The following is a 27010-nucleotide window of genomic DNA, read 5'->3' on the forward strand; positions in this document are numbered from 1 at the left end:
TAAAACTTGGGTTTTCTCTTGTATGACCGTATTTTAATGACATAAAGGGCAAAATGAGCGTTTTAAGGGTGAAACGTAAAGAGCGTGTTGAGTGTTTCTATTTCAAAACACAAGTTTTCATCTCTGTTTGGACTGTTTGGACCTTTTCCTGCCCGCCATCTTTAATTCTGTATAAACGGCTCCGCTTAAGGTTAACTGCTGGATGGCGGCCAAACTGATTGGAATTACGGTTAGCATCCCTAGCTAACATGCTAACAGCCCTAAAACTGTGGTTTCTCTTTATCTGAAGCAAAAAAATAAAATAAAATAGACAACTACTAAAACTCAAATAAAATTTTATTGTAAAAACCGAATAAAAGTAACAGCATGTTGAAAATAAAACTAAGATGAATTGTTTCCAGCTACATCATTAACATGAGAAGAACAAGCTAACCGGCGGCGGTCAGGCACTTCAAGGAAAAGACAGGAGAACAAATACATGGCGTTCAGAAAGCGGAAACGGAACATTTAAAAGCAGAATACAGCAAGATGATACTTTGGAAGACAGCTGGCCAGATTTCACATCAACACGAGGATACAATAATTTAAAAGCCCCTAAACACAATCTTTAACTTTACATTGTTCTGATAAAAACACAAACTAGTGCAGGAGTAACAGCCAGCCTTCAGGTCTCGTCTGCGGCTTTGCTTCCCACCACCAGAGGGCGCCGCTGCACCTCCGTGAGAGCTGAGTGGCTTGGATCAGTAACAGGACGTCCTCACACAGGTTTAACAGTTCAACATGTTCTACAGTGGATTAGTAGTGCATTCTGCCTCCAGGTCCTACACTGAATATGTAGCTGCTTTTTGAACACAGATGTGTCAGTTTGTGCCGACAGCAATGATCACAACGGATGTTTGATACTTATATAGACTCCTTACTCTAATACTTTACATCAAATATTTATATTTGTTTCTATTCTGTCATCTAGGTGCTTGGTGTGTTAATGCTTTACATTCAAACCTCCAACCGTTTTCCTTTCAAGGGTCGATGTGCATTGGCTGGTCGATCGAACTGGAATCACATTTCATAAAAACCGACGACTCTACACAACCACTGGTGCCCATTCGCTTGGTTTGCGTCCGTACTGGGAGAGGAAAACGGTCAGGTGAGTGTTCATTTGGATTAAAACAATTCATATTTAAAACCAAAAATACATTTTTTTTATTCATTTGAAAGTTCGGAAAGCTTGTTAATGGCGATAAATGGTACAAATAAGCTAGCTTGGTAGCCACTTAGCAGGCGTATATTAGCAGCTACTTAGCATTAGCCTCCTCAAACTTAACCCCCATTTTTGGTCCACGTACCAAACATTTACCCACCTAACTGTGTTTAGTTTCACTTCGCTTTAAAATTAGCAATTTTGAGAGGAAGAAATATACTTGTGGAAGTCTATATTTGAATTTTGTTGCTTCTAGTTAATTTGCTTGTTAATGGTTGAATTAAGCCTGACAATCTTACCTGAATATCAGTAAGCTCCTTGTAGAATCTCTTTGCGAGATCTGGACCGTTCTGCATTGTAGGGATCTGATAAGTCTGGAAAAATGAAAGAAATGAAAAAGAATCTGGCCCATAGGTTAACTGTAAACAAGAGAAAGTAAAACCAAGAACATTTTTAAATTCCACGTACCTTTCCTTTATAAAGGAGGTTTCCAACGGGACAAACGACGCAGGCGGTCCCGGCTCCAAAAACCTCCAGAACTCTTCCAGCATCCAAAGCTTCGAGGAGCTCCTTCATCCCCATCGTTCGCTCCGTCACTTTAAAATCACCCTGACGGAAACAAACAAACAAAGGACGACAAATATTGTTATTTATCCTCAAAGACTTTAGGTTATGGAGAATTTCACAAAAACAGCAGGAATGTGAATCAATTCTCTCTATTTAGGACAAACGTTTTGCTATGAGGGCCAAAATCGTAGACTCAAAATTTGCTGCGGGCAAAAAGAAAAACAACATAAAATCAAACAAATAAAGAAGCCTGATATTTATTATAGGTCCAAAACTTAAGAGATTTTTACGACGCTGTAAAACGGCGGCAAAAAAAAAGACTAAATGCCTGCCAAAAACTCAGAAATTTTGTGATTAATCATTTTAATTTTCTAGAAAAAAAATATTCTGAGATCCAAAAGTCAAACATTTCTGACTTTTGGATCTCAGAAATGTCGGTGAATTTTTAAAAAAATTTCTGAGATTGATCTAAAAATTAAAATTTTCAACTTTTTGAGAATTTTTTCTAGAAAATTTCTGAAGTTAATCTCAAATTTTTTATATTTTCACAAACTTTTAAAATGTTTAAATTTTTTCTTGAAAATTTCTCAAATTAAACTCAAAATTTTTTATTTTTCTCACAAACGTTTTGACTTTTTTGGGCTCAGAAAATCCCTCATTTTTTCTTGAATTTCTGACTGATTAATCTAAAAATTTTGACATTTGAAATTTTGTAGAAAATGTCTGATATTAATCTAAAAATGTTTTTTTTTTCCAGCAAATTTCTTAGATTATTCAAAATTTTGTGTTTGTTGTATTTAAATAAAAAACATGCAGCTTTCAGTTTCTTTTGGGCTCAATTGAATAAATTTATTTTCAGTAATCAGAACAGGATTTTTGTTGGTTGTTGTTTTTTCAGTCAGTTTCTCGATAAACCTGGTTCTACCTTTTGTTAAATACTTTGTGTTGTACTTTATATTTTCCTGAGTTAGAAAATTATGTTTAACAATTTTTACCCTGATTACAAATTAAAAGTCTCCGACCAGAACTGGTTTCATTTTTGAATTGCAGTTGTGGCTTTGGAAGCTAAATAAAGCTCCAGTTTGCATTAATTGGACTTTTTGTGGAGGAGGATGTTGCGTCTTCTCACCCAGGTTCTGCCCAGGTCCAGCAGGGACTGCCGGGTCACTCCTGGCAGAATAATGCCGTCCAGAGGAGGAGTCACCAGCTCTCTCTCTGCAGACACACAAACAGCTGATCGATTTCCACCAATATTCAATAAGTCCAGCATCAGGGGTCAGCAGGCGTCTCACCTCCTTTAGTGTTGGTCCAGTAGATGAAGAGGTTCATGGTGCCGACCTCGGTGATCTGCTCATCCTGGCCGTAGAGCCACAGAACCTGCTGGCAGCCCTGCTTCTGCGCCTCCGACTGGACGGCGATGGTCGGCCCGTAGTTACTGGACACACACACACACACACACACACACACACACACACACACACACACAGAGATGTTTCTATTGTAACAGCTGGAATATTCACTTCACATCTGCTCTGATTGCAGTTTTCTGCAATCAGAGCAGAATTGCAGAATAATTGACCCTAATAATCAATTATTAGGGTCATTTTCAGTTGCAGCTGTAGTTTTAGCTGTGTGTCTGTGTTAAATAGCCGTGTAAACGCAGCGCTAACCGGGACTGAATCCTTTTCTGCTCCCCCGGCTGATGAGAGCTGCTAAATCTGGATTTGGGGCGGACGCATTCCCCACCTTCTGATGGGACCAGAGCGGAGCGGCTCCCTGAGTGGAACCGGCGTTCGGTTATGTAACAATCTGGAAGCGAAGCAGCTGAACAAGCAGAGTCACACGGAGGCCTGAGCGACTGCAGGAAGCGAGGAGCAAAAAGCCTCCAGGCGGAAAAACAACCGTCAGTCCAAACTGACTCCAGATCAGAGGAGCTGAACAGAAACGGAAAACTCCCGACTGCAAGTCGAGACGAGGATTAGAGACTTTAACGATCTGAGATAAAGGTCAACGTTCTGCCCATGTAATCCAGAGAAATGTTCAGAGTACAGATTAACGTTATTGATTAATGAGTTAATCTGAAGTTGGTTGATTTTATCAATAAACTAACAATTAACTGATAAGTGGCCATTTCTTAAAAAAAACCTCAGGGTAAAGTGAGAGACTTTTTGTAATTTGCTAAATTATTAATAATGTATTATTAATGAATAATAATTAATAACTATTATTCATAATTAATAAACGTTATTTGTAAATACTCAGTGAATAAACAAAAATGTTTTCTCAAAATGTAACTTTTTCAACTTTTGAAAGTCAAATCTTAAAAATTTTCTTTAAAAATCTGGAAATTTCGGAGTTTGAAAACTCAAATTTTGAAATCACTTTTACACATTTTCTTTTAAAAATATGGATATTTCTGTGTCAAAGTAAAAAACTTTTGACTTTTGAAACAGACATTTCTGAGATCTCAAAGTTTCTGAGTTTTTTATCAAATTTTTAACTTTCCAAACTCAAATTTCCAAGCTTTTTCTAAAAGTCTTTATTTTATTTTTTTAAAGAAAAATTCTGAGTTTCTTGGCAAAATTTTACTTCTTCTTTTCTTTTTTTTCTATCTACATCGTCGTCGTTGATTTTACCCAACTGTGAAGTTGGAATTTCCCATTTTCTGAGTGGAACTGGAAGGCAGCATGAATGAGGAGGATAAAAACTCACCCCCCCATCTTGTACTCCCCGACTCCTCCTTTCCAAGCTCGGACGTACGCCGGGTCCGCCAGCAGAGAAACCGGGCTGAAGGAACCCGTGGCGAAGTACGGTCCCACTGGGCCGACGATGACGAAGATCAGCGCCTTTCCGGCTCGAGAAACGCCAAGAGACGGCTGGACGGGGAGCAGGAAGCCGTTAGAAACGCAGACGGCAGAGCAGGGATTGTTCACGGATCGCCAAACTCACCTCAGTGCCGATAAACGTGGGTCGGATGTAGAGGCTGGCGTCCTGGGAGAAAGGAACCCAGTCCTGGTCCACCTCCACCAGCTTGTTGATGCACTGCAGCAGCTCGGATTTATCAAACAGCTGGAATGAAAAACACATCAGAGGATCATCCATAAGATAATTCAGATTATAAATCTGATTTTTTTCCTAGTCGGTTGGATGTATGGATGGTTGGATGTATGGTTGGATGACCCTTCAGTGCAGAGACTCACGGGAAGGCAGCTCCTCTTCGTGCTGCGATGCATCCTCTCCATGTTCAGCATCGGCCTGAAGAGACGGATGTGGTTGTCGACGCCACGGAACGCCTTCATGCCTTCAAACAGCTAAAATAACAAAAAAGACCAAAAAATAAACATTTAGGATGAGAATCCAAGTTCAGCTGCTAGCTTAGCTTCATGTTTAGCTTCATGTTTAGCTGCTAGTTTACCTCCATGTTCAGATGCTAGTTTAGCTTCATGTTTAGCTGCCAATTTAGCTGCTAGTTTATCTCCATGTTCAGATGCTAGCTTAGCTTCATGTTTAGCTGCTAATTTAGTTGCTAGTTTACCTCCATAATTTAGCTGCTAGTTTACCTCCATATTCAGCTAAATTAACATGAAGCTGCTAATTTAGCTTCATGTTTAGCTGCTAATTTAGCTGCTAGTTTACCTCCATGTTCAGATGCAGCTTAGCTTCATGTTTAGCTGCTAATTTAGTTGCTAGCTTAGCTTCATGTTTAGCTGCTAGTTTAACTTCATGTTTAGCTGCTAATTTAGCTGCTAGTTTACCTCCATGTTTAGCTGCTAGCTTACCTTCATGTTAAACTGCTAGCTTAGCTTAATGTTTAGCTGCTAATTTAGTTGCTAGTTTACCTCCATGTTTAGCTGCTAGCTTAGCTTCATGTTCAACTGCTAATTTAGCTAATAGTTTATCTCCATGTTTAGCTGCTAGCTTAGCTTCATGTTCAACTGCTAGCTTAGCTTCATGTTTAGCTGCTAGTTTAACTCCATGTTTAGCTGCTAGCTTAGCTTTATGTTCAACTGCTAGCTCAGCTTCATGTTTAGCTGCTAATTTAGCTGCTAGTTTACCTCCATCTGTAGCTGCTAGTTTAGCTCTGTGTTTAGCTCCACCTTTAGCTGCTGGTTTATCGCCATGTTTTTGTCCATGTTTAGCTGCTAATTTAGCTCCACCTTTAGCTGCTGGTTTAGCTGCTAGTTTAGCTCCATCTTTATCTCCGTGCTTAGTAGCCTTACCTCTATGGAGTAGTGCAGGGCGGAGGTGGCCGGGTGTAGAGACAGGTTCTGGAAGGGTTTGATCTCCGGCGCGTCCCAGCCGTCCTTCTCGGACCAGCTTATAGTCAGCATGTGGTCGGAGAACTGCTTTCCGAACATCAGCGTGGACGGGTCGGGCTTGGGTTTGCATTCCGGGTTGCGTTCGATGGTGAGGTCTGCGGCCTGGAGGCGGACCGGAGGGAGAGGACGGGACGAGACGGGACGAGAGCAGAGCGGAGCAAAAAGACGAAGCCACGAAGAAGACAGTGATTGTTTTTGAGCCGGGTATTGATAGAGCATGCTTTACACAAATACATTACAGATACAGGATTATAATGGAGTCAGCTTGAGACAGGGACGTCCAAGGATTTGGTCAGATGGGCCAAAATCGTCAAGTTAAAAGGATTTGAGGGCCAAAAAAATGTTTTTTACCTACTTGCACTGCAAAAAAGACTTTAAAATGTTTTACTTTTCAAACTCAGACATTTCCAAGTTGTTTTCTAGAAAACTTCTGAGATTAATCTCAAAATGTTTGTTTTCTCTTGCAAATTTACTCGTTTTCTACCTACAAAGGCGCTAATTCACCTTCTTAGCTTCCTTATTTCCAGTGGACAAAGATATTTCCACTAGAAACTGGACAAAGTGTAACAATGAAATAAATATGCAATACTTTCACTAAAAAATAGTCATATTTATTGTTGGACAGTGATGTGTAAATTATTACAGATGTAAATGTTTTGCAGGTTTGCCTCATAAGAAATTTAGCAAATTTTCTTGGCATCACTTGGAAAAAATAGAACAAATTTTTGTCAATTTTTAGCAATAAAGTCATGATTTAGGCCACTCTTTCTTTAAAAATGCGTAAAGTTTAATAAACTTATAAAAGTAGATCTGGGTGCAGTTTTTGAGTAAAAGCTGATGTGATTCTTGGTGTTGCTGCCAACATTTTGTCACCTTGGACTCCCCTGGCTTCGGTTCTGACTGGTTTGGGTTTAATTAAACGGAATTAAATAATCAAAAACAGAAAAAAGAGAGAGAACAGGTGAGAGGAGGAAATAGTTTTTAAAAATGAGGAAGCTTCTTTTTTCCCCGAGGTTCTTTGTAAACAGAACGATGCCTGTGCAGGTCTTACCCGACTGGAGTTTCCTAATTACCTTAAAGGAGCTGGCGAGTCGCAGGGCGCTGAAGGAGAAGGGGAGAGTCTGAACGAGTCGTGCATGGAGCGCCTGCAGACCAAACGACAAAGACTCAGAGGTTTTACCAGGCGACCTGCAGCCTTCTGTCCAAATAATCAAGAAACAAAATGGCTGACACTTTGTCCTCAGTTTATCTGCAGGACAGGAAACCAAAGCCGCATGAGAAAATATCAGACTTTTTTCTGTTTGAATCCGTTTTCTCGCTTTGTTGAAATGACAAAAAATAGTTTTAAAAAGTGGCTTTTATTTCTATCATAATGTCTGAGAGTTATAATACAAAGTATCAGAATCCAGCATATGAGAATTTTGTTAAATTACGAGAATATAGTCATAATAAGAAGCAATTTTACCAGAAAAAAACATCTTAAAATTAAGAGGAAAAATGTTGCTTTAATGAGAAAAAATATAAATTATCCAGATCTGACACTTTTTATTTTGAAGTTCTCATACAATTATGACTTTATTCTCCTAATATTACAAATTTATTCTTGTTAATTTAATACTCTGTCATGGAGTTAACCTGAATTCAAAGTTCAAATAAATAGAAGCGGTAAAACATGTTTGTCAAACAAGATGGCCGTCGTGGATAAATCAACTCTGCACTATGGAAACCTTAGCTAATCTGCACAATATATAACATTTATAACTGTATAATTACACATGTAATACAGGACAATACGCTACTAATGGGCTATTATTACAAAACTTTACTAATCTGTCAGATTTTTGCAAATTCAGGACTTATTTTTAGTGATAAATGCAACAACTTTAAAGTCACACAAGCTTTTTTTTGTTGTTTATATAGTCAGAAACTCAGTTTAGCTCTTGCAGAACAGGTTTTGTTGAGGATTTTGTCAATATTTGTTTAGTTTTGCAGCTCTTACCCAGCCTGCAGTTTAGTTCACTTCTAAAAACTAACCAAAGGACGGTGAAATATGACTATAAATCAATTTTATGAGATTTGTTTTTGGATCCAACTTAAAGGTAAATTAATGCAGATTTTTCTTTTAAAACTCTTAATTTATTTAGCCAGGTTGGCTTCTGAGTAAAAGTAACTGAGTGCTTTTGGTATTATTTACATTCAAATCAAACTGAAAGCAAAAATTAGACTTTAATTTTTTTTTTTAAATGGCCAGTGCTTTAAAGCGTTGCGCAATGATCCACGTGTAATCTGATGATGTCATCCAGTTATTAAAAGGTTAGGACCGCCTATTACAAGCTCAAGAACACAATAACCTACATGGACAAACAAAACATTTTCCTCTTTATGGTCTTAGGAATGCAAGGTCAGAGTGAGATCCATTCAGTTCCCCAGCAGAGGTCTAACTAGTGAGAAATGCAGTAATTATATGCATGATGAAAGGATGATGCAAGTTTTGTCTGTATTGCCTCATCTGATGGGAGGTAACGCACAAAGCTATAAATCTGATGATAAGCCTGGAAACGGAGGAAATCTGACAAAAATAGCTAAATTCATGACATAACCATGCAAAAAAAAAAAAAAGAAAAAAAGGGGAAAAATGGTCGCATTTTTATTTTAGCAAGAACGGGAAGCAAAAACAGCCTGAATGCCGAAAGAAAATTTTGAATGAACCGTCTATAAATTGTCGAGTCACTAAAAACAAACGAACACGTTATCAAGTTGTGCAGAAATATAAAATATATTTAAAATGACACAATTGAAATATTAACGAAACAATAGCGCCGAATTTGTTGTCATCTATATAAAAATTATATTTAACCTCCAGTTTGTTGTTCTCACTTTTACTTTTAGGACGAGGCTTTATTTTAAACTTTTCTAAATGAAGTCTGGTGAGGGATCTTCCCCGCAGTCGGATTCCCGGCGCGGGAACGATCCGATCTACAGTAACAGTCATGTCCATCTCCTCTCCTCTGTATTTACTGATTTACCGATTAGTTAAATAATGTTTAACCCGGGTCATTAGTGTAAACAGACAAGACGCACATCGGTCAGTGAACTCACTCACCGCTCGGAGGGCTGCCATCTCCTCTGCGCTGATAAACCGAGATTATTCGCCCGTGTGGAAACAAATAAAAATCTAATTCAGTTCCGCTCAGACGGACGCGCCAAAACTCCTTCCAGAACAACTTGTACTAAAACAATTATTTATTAATAAAATGTTTTTATTTTATTACACTTTAAGATTTATGGTTTAATCAATTTTAAATTATTTTGTTGGCTCTGTTTAAACACAAAAACGTTAGCAATAAATTACAGTATGAAGATTGAGGACGTTACTGAAGGAGTGGCAAAGTCCTGGGATCTGATTGGCCAGGAAGAGCAGAGTTTACTGTAGGTCAAACTGCTTACTGGCCATTCAGGAGGGAGTAGCGCAGGTCGTGTTACGGTTGATCTGCATGCCAAAATACTTAAAATATTTATGTTCCTCTATTGCCAACGTGTCTGTTTTTATTTCATCCATTCATTCATTTTCTTACAGCCTTGTCCCCAGTGGGTCAGGAGGGGTGCTGGTGCCGATCCCCAGCGAGACGTTTTGCCCTGGACAGGTCACCAGTCCATCGCAGGGCAACACTGTTGGTGTTTGTTTTTGTAATTTGCATTAATGGGGTCAGACACCCTCAGGATGGGATCTGACTCTTGAAGCCGTAGTTGAGTTCAGCTCCTCCGCTGAGCAGCAGGTCGATGCCGGTGCAGAACGTAGCGTCTGCAGCCAGAAACAGAGCAGCCAGTCCGCACTCAGCCTCCGTCCCCATCCGACCCATCAGCTGTTGGAGGAGCATACGCACAGAAAACGGGATGAACAAGGCAGGGACTTGTTTCTGGAAGCCTGCAGCTGTTCGTTCCCACAGTTGCTGCTAAGCTGTAAAATCCGCTCAACTCGCATATAATTAAAACATCTCAACTTAGTCCACTCCACAATTTAGGTTTAAAAGAAAACAAAGCATGTTCATGCTATGAAGTTAAGATGGCAGTTTCCTAGTCTGCTTTTAACAACTGAAAAAACTAAATGCACTGCAAAAACACAAAATCTTACCAATTATTTTGTTCTGGTTTCTGGTGTGTGGTGGAATATTAGGCCCATACTAAGAAACAAAATCAAATTACGAGAATGAAATCATAACACTATAACTTTATTATTGTGCGACCTTACTCTCATGCTGTTGTCCTACGGCTTTATTGTTGCACGACTATTTTTGTTTATCATCCTATTGTACTATTCTCACAATACTATGACTTTATTCTCGTATGTTTGCTTTTAAATTATTTTCTTAGTGTGGCCCTAAAACTCTGTCGTATTAATGCAAGACCTTTTTCCAAGTTATAAGTGAAATAATCTGCCAGCGGAACTGGAACGTTTCATTAGGGAATTATTTGAAAACTTACATTTAAGTTAGTTTTGTTTTATTTCAAGTGTACTAAGATATTTGCACAAGAAACTAGACAAAAATACTTGGTGAGATTTTGTGTTTTTCCATTGTATTCAGTGCTTGACTCGCTTCCATGTGTCGTCATGTGAAAACAACAAACTTCAGGGATTTTATGTGACTGAGACTAAAGTAAAAAGATCTCTCAATTAGGAAGTGGGAGGAAATTTATTCAAATATAAATCAACATCTATATTTGAATAAACAAACTGGATTTATTTAGGGGTATAAGAATAAAGAGGGATAGCAAACACTTCTTAAATTTGAATTTGTATTTTGAAAACTCTAGTCTTCAATTGTACACTATTTAATGTTGGTTTATTAAATAAAAATTTAGAAAAGTTCAACAGTTCTTAGATTCAGGAAATAACAAATGCAAATCTTTCATGTCTGAGATTTGATATTTGACCTCTATGAATGTTTCGGTTTAGATAAACATTAACTAGTTTGGTCAGGTGCTAATCTAATTAGCATTTCATCATAACAGAGTTGGTAAAATTCCTCCTGCTGGTTCTAAGAATGAAAGTGTTTCATTTCGCAGACCGGTTGTGGTGAGGCAATTTCTTCATTACCACAGCAACAAAACACAGCCAGCTAGAACATCCAGGTCAGCTGCTACTTCACAACAGCAGGAGACTAACTGGTTACCAGCATGAAAGGCCTGAATGTTCAGCACTGAATGCATTCTCCTGACCTCACCTGAGCATTTTCCCCCGCGTGGACGGCGGCTGCAGCATCGGCCGTCTGCGCAGCAAGTTCTTCCCACAGCGGCGTCATCACGTTACCTGGAGAGATGCTGCAACACGTGTCAGACACTCAGTTATAATTTAAAACATTTTATTACCAAGGATATTTGTAGAAGCACAAATGTATTGTGTAGAAGCACTTCTGGTTTCTGGTGATAATTTTTATTATTTTATATTATTGTGTAAGTAATAAATGATAGTGGTCAGCCACTTTCTGTAATTTTAAGAGATTCAAATATTTTCCAAACTAGGTTGTTCTACAGATTAACAAAAAAACCCCAAAAACATTTTACGTCAATTTTTTTTAGGCCATAAATTTAAAATTGCCAGGTACGTAAATATCACACAATTTAAATAAATCCATATTATATACATGACATTTAGAAGGATTAAACATGTATTTCATATTTGAATCCAAATTTCTTAAATTATAAAGATAAATTAATTTTGTTTATTTATATCGCAGCGATTGATAAAAATCATCTCAATGCATATATAACTAATATAATCTTCACAAGAAAAAATTAAAGATTAAATATCTTGTAGTGCTTATTATGACATATTTAAGTCCTTTTCCTTCTTTGCTAGACAGCAAAACATCAAAAATTTATTTTAAAAAATTACTGAAATCATGAAAATACAGGCTCAATATTTAATAGCAATTATTTAAAAAACACGAAGAGTTAAAAAAAACATCATCACAAATATAATCCAACTTCCTTCTGCAATACGGAACGTCACTGAAGTTGGGTTTGGCTCACCAGTTCACTCTCACGTCGTGTTTACTCTCATCCACAGCCATCGCCTTTGTCATGGAGATGATCGCCCCCTTGCGGAGGAAGACGTGCATTACAGAGCAGTTCTGACTGCATTTAAAAAGCTTCATCTCGACACTTTTACTCACTTTAGTGGCGACATAAGGCGCAGCATCTTTCTGACCGATGGTGCCCACAAGACTGGAGACATTAATGATGTTTCCGTGGCGCTGACGCAGATACGGTAAAGCAAACTGCAGGGGAGACATTATTCAGAATGATGGTTTGTTTTTTCCCCCGTTTGAAACAGAAACATTCTGGATTAGATACAATTTAATATGATGGCAGGTATTTGAAAGGTTATTGCCGTTAACTAAAACTAACAAAATAATAACGAAAAACTGAAATTGAGAAAACGTTTCCGTGAACTGAAATAAATAAAAACGGTAATTAATGGGGAAAAACTACAACTAACTGAAACTATATCGTGGATTTATAAAACTAAAATACACCGAAATTGTAGATATAATATCCTTCATTTTCGTGTTTATGAATCTATTATTTAGCCTTTACTGATGTGAATTATTTTTTTAACAGGTGTTCTGTTTATCTGCGCTACCCGTAAACCCGTCCTACCTTGTGGTAATGCGCATGCGCACATCGATGCTACGTCACACACCGCTTACTCAGCAGATTTCTTATAAATACCTGTGGAAGTTTCGTTTCATGTGTTTTATTTAATCGAAGATTACGGTAAGCTTTATTTAATTTATTTTATGCCTGGCTTTCATTAAGCTGCTGTAATATTTCATGTTTTTATTTTACATGACAGGCAGCTTATAAATGGCTTTAGTTTTGCCGTCTGCAAAGTCGTTACAACTGTAAACAAGTTTGTTTGGTGGTTAATCAGGACAAAATACGTTGTTTTTTTGTCCCTATATTTTAAAATATTTTAGTTTAATTACACTCTTTTTTATTATTATTATTAATAAACTTCGCTAAATAGATGTAGGTAGCGATGCTATGTGGGATTGAAGCTGTGTAATATTAATGTATATTAATCATATCCAATCATTTCAGGGGCACAGTGACCTGCGCACTGGACACATTGTGGCTGCATTTCATAAAGTCTGTCATACAGCGTATTAATGCGCAAAAAAGACTTGCGGTGATCTGTATTTGTGTTTAATTGAATTCCAATAAAAACGTGTTTCCCTTGTCTGATACTGTTTTATTCTTACAAACACCTTTGTATTTAAACATTTTTTAACAGGTAGGATATTCTAGTGGAAGGATTAGTGCAAACATCTGCAGCTTTTCTTTTTAAACGGGTAGAATATTCAGATGAAGGAAGTGATCTTCTTGTGGTTTCGTCATGTATATAAATTGTTCCAATGCTAAGCTAAGCTAAGCATAACTAATAAACGTCCACTTCAGTCCCGTCACTCAAATAATGTTATACAATATATTTAACATTAACACAACCAGCTATAGTTTTCTGTTTGTAAACATAACGGTAGCACCGACTGATGGACTTAGCCATCTATCTGTGCTGCGGTAGGAAAATCTGACGAGGTAGCACTGATCGTCAGAACACCGGCAGCAGTTTACGTCAGCTGTAGGCAAATTACGGCACTTCATACTCCGCTTGTCCGCAAAATGGCGACGGCAAAGGTTAAGCAAAACAGGTATCAGTTGATTGCTCAACAATATTTAAATACTTAAAAAATATATCTTCTGATGAGTATTCATCCGTTTACATGATCATAATACAATGTTTTGACATTTTTAAATTCTACACTTAAAAATGAACCAAAGTAAAAACAGAAATTACTTTGGAAGCTAAGAAGTAGCTAACGAGGTTCAGATTCAGCAGGTTCCTGAACTCCTCTGCTGTGGTTTCATCGGTGGGTTTGTGAGGCGGATCTGACATGGAGGATAAAAATCATTTAAAAAGCGACACAAACTCAGACTTTTCGCTCTCTGTCTTCGGGAGGAACAGACTCACGCCAGCCTGCGTTGTTCACCAAACAGTCGATGTGTCCATGAAGCTCCACGGTGACGGCAACCAACCGCTGGAAAGAAAAGGGCCGACATTTATCTGAATTTTAATCCATAAAAGTTAAGCATTTTGCTCAAAGTACGAAGAATCTGTATTTAATTATGTATTGCTTCTCGTTTCCATCGAGACTCACCTCCCTTTGTGGTTTTCTTTTTAGCAAGTAATTATGTGTAATAAAGTGGCTTCTGAACTACAATCTGACAATTGGTACAATAAATAAAAAATATTAAAAGCAAAAGAATTTGATTAGAGCCATCCTGTAAGTAAATGTATAAAAAGAAGCCTCTTAAGCTAACGGTTAGCATCAGAAAAAATTCATAAGCGTAGCCCAGTTAAGTATATACACATATTATGGCATCAACTACGATTATTTTTAGTAATTGATTAATCGAACAATTATTTTGGCGATTAATTTGATTTTTGTTTTATAAAAGCAGATTTTTTCATTTAAGTATTACTAGAATGAACTACAAGAATAAAGTCATATTATGAGAAAAAAGTTGTAATAATTTGGGAATGGCATATTGAGAATAACGCCACAATAAAATCCTAATATTATCACTTTAATCTTGTCATACTACGACTCTATTATATAATATTTTGAATTTATTCTCGTTTTATTTTGACCATATACTGATAATAGTATCACTTTATTCTCGTAGTTTTACGACTTTATGATTTTCTTCATACTCTAAACTGCGACTGCACTCATCTAAAGATTAATTAAGAAAACAAATTATTTTCATTGACTTACTGTAAGAAATGGGACCGTGTGCATCTTTTTTTTATTATCACTTTACCTCGAGCTGGTCTTCCTTGGTGACGTCACACTCCACAAACTTGCACGAGCCTGGTCCCATCCTGCTGAACTCCGTTTCCAGAGCTTCACCTGCTGCAGCTGCAACACACGGTGGCTGCAGGTGACACATTCTGCAGCTATTTGTTCGCGTTACTGTGTGTTTTATTTACGTATTTTGCAGTTTTGCTCAACACCGACCTCCTATTGCGCAAAACACCACTTTGGCTCCATTTTCCACTAAAAAGAAGACGCAAAAAATAATCAGTGCTCCATTTCTTTTTTGCAATCTTAGCAAACACAAACACTGTAAAAACAAATATCCACAATACCAAACGCTTTGACAATCCCTCTGCCGATGCCTCTGGATCCTCCAGTGACAATAACCACTTTGTTTTGGTAGCGCAGCGGCATTTCGGTGCGCAGCGTTTATCTGCAAAACACCACAAGTTATTATTTGATCCGTATTTGAAGCTGACTGCTTCTCTCGCCTCTCTGCTTTGTCAAATACTGCGCAGTTGTCGTCAACTGTTTGTAAAGTTCAAAGTCCCCCAAATAACAACTCGTTTTGCTCTGAGGCGTTCAGGTGCTGAACAAACGATCGGAAATTCTGCAATTCGCTGCAAAACCCAAACAATTCATGGAAAGCTCAACTTACTGGTACATACGGGATCTTGAAGACAATTTACCTCCCTTTATTCATGCAATCATAAACGTAACTATATCTCACATTACACTGTAAAAAAATTACACTGTAAATTTTGTTGATATTAAATAGTTTTTTTTTTAGATAATATAAATATTTGTTTCTTTTATAAATTATTTCAACCTCAAAATAATATTACACAGAACATTAAGTTGTGAAGTAGAACATGTACTTTTAAAATATAAATATTCAGTATGAAATAAAAAATGTATATTTTTAGATAAATTAAATCTCAAAATAAAGTTTCACAGAACATTAAAATGTGAATTACAGCATATATTTTTTAAAATAATATAAATATTTGTCAGAAAATTAAAAAATAAATTTAAAAATAATGCTATACTAAGTTATGAATTACAAGTATTTTTTTTAATGATTAAAATTTTGAATTGATAAATATCAAAATAATGTTAGACAGAACGTTAGGTTTTGTATTACATGTATGTTTTAAATGGATGGTATAAATATTAAACAGTAAATAAAACAAATACATTGTTTTTAATTAATTCAATCTACAACATGTATGTTTTAATAATATAAATAATTGGCAGGAAATAAAAAATAATTAAATAAATCTGAAAATAATGTTATACGGAACATTAACAAGTATTTTTTTTGAAAATAATATACATCATCAACAGGAAATAGCAATGATAGTCAATATATTATGATTATCATGCAGATATGTACACTATTCATGCACTCACCATGTACAGTATGTTTAGTAGATTTAACAGGCTGACATTTTCAGACAGCAAAGGTGGGGATTGGTTGTGCGGGGGCTTAGCGGCACTCTTGGATCAGGGTCAAAGATTAAATTTCAACCCTGCAGCATTCCCTGGGGCGGCGTGTAACAGAGAGGCTGCTAGTGAAGAGACCCACAAACAAGCCTAACTCCAAGTGAGCGCTGCAGATTAACACCACAGCGGCCCCTGAAGGAGCCACGCCGCCGCCGCCTCACCGTGCACAAAAACACCGGGAGGGCTTTCCTGGACATCCTGATGTGGAGAACGGCGAAGAGTCGGCTGCAGACGGAGGGAAGGGAGACGGAGGCAAAGCAGGAGGAATATGTGGAGGTGTGAGTAGTTGGAGCTCCTGAAGCCAGGTAAGGAGGAGGAGAAAAGTCTGATGGCGAGTCTTACAAAAACTATGCATAAAAAACTAGAGATGTAACGATTAATCGTGATTAATCAATTGATAAAATACCTGTCAACTAAATTAGTAATCAATTAATCGTTAAGTGAAGTATGCAGACTAAAAAAAAGGCAATTTGGTGGAAAAACAGCACATTCAGAGCAGTAATTAAGCAAAAAATTCACTAGAATATAGACATTTACCATTTGAGATGATAAAAACTTTTTTATGTAAATATGTTAAACCCATAACTAAAGTGGAATCCATTTAAATTCACCAGGTTCAAATCCTGTAAACAAAATATCTCATTAAGCAATTATTAATCAGTCAATCCAAGAAAATAATCAACAGATTATTCCTACACTGCACTGTTATGTGAAGCAGGAAAAGCTGAGTATTTGTGTTTAGCTGCAGATGCATCCTTTGCTACAAATAATCAAGGGTTCACTAGAAGAATGCTGTTATTTCATTTTAGGCAGTATAAAGTTTATTTTCTTATTTAAAGAAGGGATTGAAGTATCACATCTTTTAACATATTTCTAATATTGCATAACAACAATGAAGAATAATAATGAAAAATCTGCAGAAAGTGGCAATTTTTATTTTATTGATTGATTAGTTGTCAGAACAATCTATAACTAAATTATTTGTTATGAAACCTAAGTTTTTAGGTAGCAGGGCTGGGCTTGGCAGTGGTTGCTAGGTAACGAGGCTGGGCTTGGCAGTGGTTGCTAGGTAATGAGGCTGGGCTTGGCAGTGGTTGCTAGGTAACGAGGCTGGGCTTGGCAGTGGTTGCTAGGTAACGAGGCTGGGCTTGGTAGTGGTTGCTAGGTAATGAGGCTGGGCTTGGCAGTGGTTGCTAGGTAATGAGGCTGGGCTTGGTAGTGGTTGCTAGGTAACGGCACAGTGCCAGTGGAATGTGAAATAATAATCGGGAGGTTTTTGAAACAGCGTCTGGAAACTGAGATACAACTTTAGTTAAAACGTCAAAAATCAGCTGGGTGTTTTTTAGAGGCAGTTTGAGACTCAAACGAAACTGGGAAAATGTGCAAAATGTAAATTTTACATTAAAAAGAATTGTCTGCATCAACACGTGACTTTTTAAACCATCTGTGTCTCATGGCTCAGTCTCGATTGTTTGATTTTCAGAGAGACGCAACCCAAAGAAAAACCCAACGCCGAGGAATGGAAAATCAAGACAAGCGAGCCGGAGACGAGGGGGAGACAGAGGAGAAACAAAAAGCCGATGAGCTCAGCGACGAACAAAAGCAGAGCAAAGACAAGTACAACAAGTTGGAGAAGGAGAGCAGTGAGAAGGAGGTGCATGGCGAGGCCAGGGTGGCGAGCCGCCGCCCCTGTACGAGCGGCTGGGACTTGAGTGAACGCCTGGCCATCAACGTCTCGGGGATGCGTTACGAAACCCAGCTGCGCACCCTCGCTCAGTTCCCCGACTCCCTGCTGGGCGACCCGCGGCGCCGGCTACGCTACTACGACCCGCTGCGCAACGAGCTGTTCCTGGACAGGAACCGCGTCTGCTTCGACGCCATCCTCTACTTCTACCAGTCGGGCGGCAGGCTGCGGCGGCCCGCCAACATCCCGCTGGACATGTTCCTGGATGAGCTGCACTTTTACGAACTCGGCGAGGACATCATCGACCGCTTCAAGGAGGACGAGGGCTTCGCCAAGGAGGAGGAGAGGCCCCTGCCGCCCACAAAGTGGCAGCAGAAAATCTGGATGTTGTTTGAGTATCCCGAGTCTTCGGGTGGAGCGAGGATCATCGCCATCATCAGCGTCATGGTCATCGTCCTCTCCATCCTCATCTTCTGCCTGGAGACTTTGCCTGAGTTCAGAAACGAGAAGGAGCGGCGGGAGGTGAGGAGGACAGGTTGGCATGAAGGGTCACTTTGAGTGCAAAGGTTAAGCTCTGACGCCCCCGGTACTGGGGCAGAATTTAGGTTGGGTTGTTTTCACACCTGATAGTCCAGTAGCGTCACCAAAATCGCAACATTTTGCTACATTTGCAGTTTGGTTCTCTTTTACACTGCACTGAATCAAACTTACCAAATGCTTTGAAAAAACTGTTCCCCTACTTGCCTGTGGGGGCGCTGTACCAAGAACCACCAAAGAAAACGATTAGAAAACCTCTGAAAATGTTTGATTTTATAAGAAAAATTTATAAAAAAAACTTTTTTTTTTTTTACACATTTGTGTAAACTGTTACTATGTTGTGAAAGCATGTTATTAAATTACTAGTGAAAAACTCAAGTTCCTTCACCTCCACCCAGCGCTCTCAGTGCTAACTACAACCAGTAAGAGCCAGGAGTCTTAGCGCTGCCTATCACAATCTTGTGTGACGCTGCTCATCCTCCCTCTCCTACCCTTGCTCTCTGCTACACTGCAGCTAGCATAACTTGGTGTGAATGCTATTGCTAGTTAGCATAGCCACCAAATAAATGGTTTTCCTGTAATGGTATGTTGTTTTCCCATCTTTAGCACACTAAGCAGTGTACATGAGGTTGATCGACAGCGCTAAGACCCTCCTCCTGGATCTGATTGGCTGTTTATGGTCGGGAGCGGTGCGTCTATTCAGACCAATTACACCCCGGGGTAATTAGATCGACTTTTTCACTAGTTATCTGTCACCACGGTGACAGTTTTAACAGATATGTATAAACAAACATATTCTTCTTAAAATGTTACATACTGCAGCTTTAATCTGCAGACAAGTGTCACCCTTTTTATTTAAAAATAAACGTTAAACATGACAATAAGAGGAAAAAAGCGGGCAAAGCAGCAGAGAAAGTGACGTCAGTGAACCCGATCCACTCAGACGGAGTGAAGACATCATCCTGTCGGTGTTCAGTTAGAGGAGGAACACCGTGTAGATGTTCAGCTTGTTTTCACCAACAGGCACCTGCCGTAGTCATTTGGGCGATTCTTCAAAACCAGCCTGAAGTGAGAGTGAATGAGAAGCGGAGAAGAAGTGAGCGAGAAGCAGCCAGAGCTGGTCTAAGGTTTCCTCGCCATGAGACCCGGACGGCTAAACTTAGCCTGGACGGCCGTTAGAGAGCATCGACACATAAACCGATGTCCGTATTAATAAACGCGGTGACTCACCGGCTCTGAAAACGGCTTGGAAAAGACGGCGGCAGATCAGCTTTTCGCCGCAGGATGAAATTAGAAACGACGCAGCAGCGTTCAGGAAGTCTTCAGGTTCTTTGGGTCTTTTAATCGGTGATTTCTTCAAAGTTTGTACCCATCTTCTGTCCAGTTCCCAGCGGTTTTTGTTTGCAAAGCTACTTGACTCTGACTTACGAAGCATCAGGATATAAAATGCTCCCACTCTGCAAAACGCAAAATTTTACCAAGTATTTTTGGTCTATTTTCTGGTGAAAATATCTCAAAACACTTGAAAAAAGACTGAGCTAAATTAAAAATAAGATGGAAGATCTTGTTTAGAGTCAATAATTTCTTATTTGTGAAAAACAGATTATTTCACTTGTATGATGATGTATTATATTTATTGTTGACAGAAAAAAAGGAGTAAATTTCCACCAAAAAAACGGTGAAATTTTGAGATTAAGTTCAGAAATTTTCTACAGAGCTAGAAGAAACTCAAAAAAAATTGTTTTAAAAAGAGGAAATTTAAATTACAGTGGCACTATTACTTTTTTAAAATCAATATTAAGGAATTATTGACTTAAACCAGGCTCCTATATCTTGTTGGAAAGTCATTGTAAGTTAGTTTTGTGTACCAAGATATTTGCATTAGAAACTTGACAAAATACTTATTTTTTTATGGAAATCAAATAAAAACTAAAACATTTTTACATCATCGGTCATAAATCCACTGCTGCAGAAAATCCTAAATGTTCCGGACGAAATCCAAACCTAATCGCTTTCCGGATGTAAAATCTCACAAACATACGTTTTCTTAGATGTTGATAAATTCATTGTGTTGCTTTCCAGCTGACATAAAAGATCAGAGTTATGCATGAACCAGCATTAAAGCTGCATCTACAAGTGGAAGTCTAATGTAATCAAACTTAGATTAGTAACATTTATTTGCCAAAAAAAACCTACAGATATTTTGCAAAACAACAAAAAAGTGATGGGTAGCGAGAAACATTAAAGGGAAGTTTAATTTTCCAGCTGAAACTAATTTAATCTAATACTTTGGTCGTGTAATAAATCCTTCTTTCAGAGAGGTTACGGAGTTCATTAAGAGCTGAAAGAGGAGATGGAGATGTTTGCTCAGCTGCGTGTTGATTTTGGAATATCGTTCATCCCTATTATTTGATTAATCCGAGCTGAATTATGAAAACATCGATCCAGATGAGGCGACAAACCTTGAAAAACACAAAGCCGCAGCATTTAGGTTATATTATCCGGCTGCGTTTCAGCGCAGAGCCATCAAACGCTTACTGTAACTTTATCTAACTTGTTAAAAGACTCTAATGCCAAGTTATGTCAGGCGAGCATTTTCCACCCAGATAAAAACAAACATCTGAGTTAAATGAAGCGCCAGATGTCCGTAATTCAAGCCAGAGTCACATGAACTTTAGGTTTATTTGTGTGTTCAGAAATAGAGAAAGTGATTTCTGTAGAAGTTGGTGGGAGAGTGAAAAAGGAGAGGAGAGAAAAGGTTATCACCGTATCACAGATCTCATACTCATCACGGATATCTTGAAAATGTTTTGTCTGCTGTAATCACCGTCTCCATGGAGACGCAGATCTGCTCGGAAACCTTCGTCACACCGAAGATCCAGACTTCGGTGTGACAAAGTATCCAGAACATACCAAAACTCCCACTTAACTTCATATTTTGGTCTGTCTGATTATGTAATTTTTAAACATTAAATGATTGAACAGTCACTCTGTACTCTTACTTGAATAACGTCTTGGATGGCTTTTACTTTTACTTAAAGTTCATTAAGAACTGAAAGAGTAAAACAAGTTGAAGTAGAGCTACTCTTACTTGTGGATCATTATTGGTTACTCTACCCACCTTTGGTCACATTTGACTAGCAAGGCGCCGTTACCTAGCAACTTCAGCGGAACTCCACCCGTTACCTAGCAACCCCAATAGAGCTCCAGCACATTCGGTCCTTTGGTTTTACCGTAGTATGTGCTGCTGGAAAAGAGAAGTGTGTTCATGTTGGCCGTTAAAATAACAAAATTTACACATAACTTTTTATTCTTGTCAGTCTAATCACATAATTTTAAAATATTAAACAACTGATATTTTGATAAGTTACTCAGTAACTTTTTTACCAAAATACTTTTTTACTCCTGAGTAATTTCTTGGATGACTAATTTTTCCTTTTTTGACTTGAGTAAAAATATGTTGAAGTAGTGATACTATTACTTGTATAATATTTGGGTACTCTACCCTCTTCTGGTTGTGAACGAGGGCAAAGATGTGGCAAAAATCAACTGACCTCCATTCCTTGAAATGTTTTCTAAAGTAGCACCAAAAATCAGAGATTTTAACTAAAAAAAAAAAAAATCACAAAAACAATCGCAAAATCCCGAAAGAACTTACAAAAGGAAGAAAATCAGTATTTTCTTTGGTTGTGACTGTTACTTCTCCATTTATCTTTCAGCAATACACAACCACTCTTCACCCGACCATCCCCAACACAACCATCCTGGTCCCGCCAAAGTTCTCCCCGTTCCAGGACCCGTTCTTCATAGTCGAGACCATCTGCATCTGCTGGTTCTCCTTTGAACTCATCATGCGCTTCATCAGTGCCCCGAGCAAGATCCTCTTCTTCAAGGACATCATGAACATCATCGACTTCTTGGCCATTTTACCCTTTTTCGTCACAGTGGGCACGGAGCTGGCCAAGGACAAAGGCACGCCGCCGTCCGTCTCCCTGGCGCTCATCAGAGTCATCAGGCTGGTGAGAGTCTTCCGGATCTTCAAGCTTTCCCGTCACTCCAAAGGCCTCCAGATCCTCGGTCAGACGCTGAAGGCTAGCCTGCGAGAGCTCGCGCTCCTGATCTTCTTCCTCTTCATCGGCGTCATTCTGTTTTCCAGCGCTGTCTACTTTGCCGAGGTGGACAGTCCTGAGACGATGTTTACCAGCATACCCGAGTCGTTTTGGTGGGCTGTGGTGACCATGACGACGGTGGGCTACGGGGACATGGTTCCGATGACGGTTGTGGGAAAGTTGGTTGGGTCCATGTGCGCCATTGCGGGTGTGCTCACCATCTCCTTGCCGGTTCCCGTCATCGTTTCAAACTTCAGTTACTTCTACCACCGAGAGATGGAATGTGAGGACAACAGGGAGTACCACCATGTCTCCACATCGCTCTGGGAAGACAACAAAGAGGACGACGAAGAGGACGACGAAGACAACGGGACGGATCAGGATCCTGAATTCATGGGGGATCGTGCACTTCTGCACGAACAGAGCAGGGCGATATGTCCGCCGCTCAACGGGAACCTCCTGGCTGGGCTTTGTGCAGAACAGGGAGGAAGAGATCAGGAAGGGATGAAATTACCTCTCAAAGAACCTCTGGTCACCCAAGTGTGACGAAAAATATTTACACTCTGACACTTTTTGCACGTTTTTGTACGTCGTTTTGCATTTCTGCTGCTACTAATAACAACCCAAATGCTTAACAAAAAACCCCCAAAAAATACATAACGCATATTTTTGGCAATCAGTTAATGTTTTTGGTATTTAAGAAATGAGCAGTTTCAAAAATCAACTGAGTATTATAATGTCACAAATCAGCAGTTACTGCCCTAGTAACCCCAGTGAAGCCCTGCCGTTACCTAGCAACCCCAGTGGAATTCCGCCCGTTACCTAGCAACCCAAGCTGAGCTTCAGCATGTTTGGTCAGCTGGTTTTACTGCTGTATAATGGCTGCTGTTGAATGTTTTGTTGTCGCGTTTTTGTTGGTTGTGCAGAAGGCTCCACTTCTGCTTTTCAAAGATACAAGGCTGTATAATTGCGCGTCTGTTTGCAGCCATTTCCACGCGCGAGTATAAACGTTGATTGGATTTAAAGTGACAAGACGCCCTAAAACAGGGAGCCCCTTCTTAAAGAAGCTGAAAATAATCAGACTAAAATCTGATTGTCAAAGAATAATTTTGTGCAAAAGATATAATGAACATGTTTTGTGTAGACCTTTCCTAAACTGTTCAAAGAAATGTCACCTCTAAGGATGAATTTGAACACACATTCAGCCGGTTACCTTGATTCTCGTTGCTCAGGGTTTTGTGTGATAACATTTTGCAAAGTCTAGAAGTAAACTTTGTTTTGTTTCCTGTTTGTTGTTTCTCCGGTTACTGCAAAGCTATGACAATGTTCTCCACCTTTAAAAATGTTAAAATAAATCAGACTTTCCTGGCAGAGGCAAAATGAAACACGGAAAAATCCAACATTTAAAAGAAAATCTGTTGTTGCTTCAGCCCCTCCTTTACCTTTAGAACTGTCGTTCTCTGCAACATTTCATAAGATTAGAGAGAGAGACAGCTTTACACAATCTTTTTAAATCGGCTCATTATCCTCTTTTTGGATTGAATTCATAAAGAAGGTTGATTTTGTGTCTGGTAAACCATTTCTTTAAGTGGTTGTGCCTCTTAAAGATCTTTTTGAGATCCGTTTTTCAGTTTTCTTGCAGGCTAATAGAGTTCATGATGGCATGAACTTCAACAAGGTTCTGGAGAACAACAAGGCCCACAGCATCACAGATTCTCCACCATGCCCAGAGCTACATATTCAGCGTCTAACTAAACGTTTAGCTTTTTGCTAAATATTTAGCAAGTATAAAACTACGTATTTAGCTTAACTAAATATTTAGTTTACAAACAAAATATTTACTGAGTAAGCTAAATATTTTGGTCCAAACTAAATATTTAGTTTAAGAACTACCTAGTTGGTTGTAACTATTAGCTTTTAAATCCATATTAACCTATTAAAATATTTACATATTTAAATATGTTTATATATGTCATTAAAACCAAATATGCGCTGGTGACATATTTGTATTTAATTATGACAAACTAACATATTTCATTTGTATTTAGTCTACAACCTAAATATTAAGTTTAAATATTTAGCTTTTGAACTAAATATGTAGCTTGTTAAATATTTAATTTGAAATGTTGATATTTATAAATGAATGAATGATTTTTTTATATTACTAAATATCCCAGATCACTTCATCATGACTTTACTAACAACTCCCCACATTGTTTAACCACTTCAACAATAATCTAATATTTAATTGATTTGTTTCCCTTTATTTTGTGTTTTCAATACAACATTTCAGTTTTAGCATCTTGGCCGATTCAATCATCATATTATTTATTTATTGTGCAGTACTTTGTTATTTTAAAGTGCTATTATATGAATTAATATGACAGTATATCAGTGAGGCTCTAGCATCGGCTAAATGTTAGCATCGGCTAAATGTTAACATCGGCTAACTGTTAGCATCGGCTAACTGTGCTAACAGGTGTTGACGTTGTATTTTGTCACAGGTTTGGCAGAAATGTGGCGCGGTAATCTCAAACTAGCGAACAACAAAGACATCGATCATCGGCTGGCGGTTGTGAACTCAGCGGGTCCAAAGCCAGATTCTGTGACAAGGAACTGATCCAGAATCAGAGAGAGAGAGAGACGGGAAGAAGCCGATCTGAGGTCAGAGAGGTCTGGACGTGTTCGAGCTGGATCAGAATCTGACGACAGAAACAGCCACCGTACTTTTTAATCCCCACCACAAAGGGCAGAGCAGCCAAAAATTACACCCAGAGAGAGACTAGCGCTACTTCAACATGTTTTTACTCAAGTAAAAGTAAAAGGTAGATAATTTGATACTCTTATGCAAGAGTATCAAATTATCAATCATTTAAGATTTAAAAATTACATAATCAGACAGACCAAAACATTTAGCTAAGTGGAAATTTTGGTATAACATAATTGCAAGATTACCAAGCATTAGGGACACACTGCAAGAAAATAGTCATCAAATTACAAGCATAACGTTATAATGACTTTATTCTGGAAAATTTTTGTCTTTGCATGGCTCTAATACTCTTAATAATACAAAACAACAAAATCAGGCAAAATCAAGTAAAAGTAAATGGTTACAAAAGTATTAGGAACATACTAAAAAATAAAATAAAATTACGAGAATTATAAAATTCAAATCATAAAATTTAATTTATTTTACGAATTTAAAATAAATGAAGACAATTATTTTAAATTATTGTTCTTCAAAACAATAAAACATTTATTCATATTATTCAAATAAAGTTTGAAAAATGCTATGTTTATTTGTCATATTCAAGAACACTGCAAATAAAATATTTCAATTTTCTTCTCATAATTGTTTTTTCTAGCGTGGCTCTAATTCTGTGTCGTACAAAATAAGTAAATTAACCAAAATCAAGTAAAAAGTAAAAAGTAATCGTCCAAAAATTACTTTTTCTCATAACAAGGGGAAAATGTAATCAGTGAAATAATCTGCTAGTACTTTTTTAAAATCAGTCTTAAGGAATTATTTACTTGTTTAATTCTTGCTGAAAACTTACTTAGAAGTTAGCTTTATCCTATTTCAAATGTATTAAAATGTTTCACTAAATCGTAGAACAAGAATGCTTGCAATATTCTTCTTTTTATATTATTCAGTCAGAATAAATGCTCTAAAAAATGTTCCTTTACCTGACTGTAGGTCTTTAAAGGAATATGTGTGATTTATTAGGTTGTGTGGACGCCATGTTGTCTGCAGATGTTTCCATATATACATGTTCGTCCTTCCTTACTTAGAAAAGATCATGTTTTATCTCTGCATGCCTTCCACATGACTCGCTGTGCAGCGACTCCCGGAGAATGTGATGATCATGAAAATGAAAAAAGCTTTTTCTTTTATTTTCTAAACGCCTCGAGGCGTTTAAACGCAGACACACAATGGATGACGGTGATTCTGCTCCTGATTTTTTTCCGGTTCTTAGTGTTGGGAAATCTCATTATTTTATGAGTCAGGTTCGTGTGAGGAAGTTTTCGACCTCTAGAGGTCAGACTGTCATAAAACAGAGGCTTCCTGCTTTCACTGCCTTTGATTTATGACCTAACATTTAAAAGAAAATCTGTCATCTTAACATGATATTACTCATTTATACCACATGATCAAAAAGATTTAAGTAAAGATTAAAGTTTTACAACTTTCACTGTAGAACACA

At 38.0% G+C, this 27010-nt stretch overlaps 3 protein-coding genes across 6 annotated transcripts; 1 reads left to right on the plus strand and 2 right to left on the minus strand.

The window, feature by feature from the left end:
- Positions 1-318: 318 nt before the first annotated feature.
- bcat2 (branched chain amino-acid transaminase 2, mitochondrial) lies at positions 319-9805 on the minus strand. Of its 4 annotated transcripts, none has more exons than XM_028041812.1 (11): positions 9663-9805; positions 7161-7232; positions 5989-6189; positions 4969-5079; positions 4718-4837; positions 4481-4644; positions 3061-3203; positions 2898-2983; positions 1670-1810; positions 1501-1575; positions 319-1126 (listed from the first exon to the last, which is right to left on the minus strand). In XM_028041812.1, exons 3-11 carry the CDS (start codon positions 6124-6126, stop codon positions 1085-1087), a joined length of 1020 nt encoding a protein of 339 aa, XP_027897613.1. In that variant the 5' UTR covers positions 6127-6189; positions 7161-7232; positions 9663-9805; the 3' UTR covers positions 319-1084. The 4 variants fall into 4 exon arrangements, with proteins under 4 accessions (XP_027897613.1, XP_027897612.1, XP_027897614.1 ...); XM_028041811.1 differs by lacking the exon at positions 9663-9805 and adding an exon at positions 9191-9326; XM_028041813.1 differs by lacking the exons at positions 7161-7232; positions 9663-9805 and adding an exon at positions 6898-7005.
- Positions 9806-14078: 4273 nt separating this feature from the next.
- Positions 14079-15548, minus strand: hsd17b14 (hydroxysteroid (17-beta) dehydrogenase 14). The gene is made up of 4 exons (XM_028041817.1): positions 15302-15548; positions 15171-15209; positions 14974-15071; positions 14079-14186 (listed from the first exon to the last, which is right to left on the minus strand). The coding sequence occupies exons 1-4, from the start codon at positions 15381-15383 to the stop codon at positions 14079-14081; spliced, it is 327 nt and encodes a 108-aa protein (XP_027897618.1). The 5' UTR covers positions 15384-15548.
- A 960-nt stretch (positions 15549-16508) lies between these two features.
- kcna7 (potassium voltage-gated channel, shaker-related subfamily, member 7) lies at positions 16509-23477 on the plus strand. Its single transcript, XM_028041809.1, has 3 exons — positions 16509-16780; positions 17959-18681; positions 22416-23477. The coding sequence occupies exons 2-3, from the start codon at positions 17995-17997 to the stop codon at positions 23349-23351; spliced, it is 1623 nt and encodes a 540-aa protein (XP_027897610.1). The 5' UTR covers positions 16509-16780; positions 17959-17994; the 3' UTR covers positions 23352-23477.
- Positions 23478-27010: the final 3533 nt, after the last annotated feature.

This window comes from Xiphophorus couchianus, chromosome 16, assembly GCF_001444195.1.
Source record: "Xiphophorus couchianus chromosome 16, X_couchianus-1.0, whole genome shotgun sequence".
Lineage (NCBI taxonomy): Eukaryota > Metazoa > Chordata > Actinopteri > Cyprinodontiformes > Poeciliidae > Xiphophorus > Xiphophorus couchianus.

What these genes read in the sequence shown, in the direction of transcription:
- bcat2 (XM_028041810.1), bottom strand. Translation starts at nt 6,306, where the DNA reads ATGCTCTATCAATACCCGGCTCAAAAACAATCACTGTCTTCTTCGTGG. An exon ending in CTGGACCAACACTAAAGGAG is followed by an intron (nt 2,984 to 3,060) that starts GTGAGACGCCTG and finishes GTGTGTCTGCAG; the next exon opens with AGAGAGAGCTGGTGACTCCT. An exon ending in TGGACCTGGGCAGAACCTGG is followed by an intron (nt 1,811 to 2,897) that starts GTGAGAAGACGC and finishes TGTTTCCGTCAG; the next exon opens with GGTGATTTTAAAGTGACGGA.
- hsd17b14 (XM_028041817.1), bottom strand. Translation starts at nt 15,383, where the DNA reads ATGCCGCTGCGCTACCAAAACAAAGTGGTTATTGTCACTGGAGGATCC. An exon ending in GGTGTTTTGCGCAATAGGAG is followed by an intron (nt 15,072 to 15,170) that starts GTCGGTGTTGAG and finishes CGTGTGTTGCAG; the next exon opens with CTGCAGCAGGTGAAGCTCTG. An exon ending in CCAAGGAAGACCAGCTCGAG is followed by an intron (nt 14,187 to 14,973) that starts GTAAAGTGATAA and finishes TTTTCTTTCCAG; the next exon opens with CGGTTGGTTGCCGTCACCGT.
- kcna7 (XM_028041809.1), top strand. Translation starts at nt 17,995, where the DNA reads ATGGAAAATCAAGACAAGCGAGCCGGAGACGAGGGGGAGACAGAGGAG. An exon ending in ACGAGAAGGAGCGGCGGGAG is followed by an intron (nt 18,682 to 22,415) that starts GTGAGGAGGACA and finishes TTTATCTTTCAG; the next exon opens with CAATACACAACCACTCTTCA.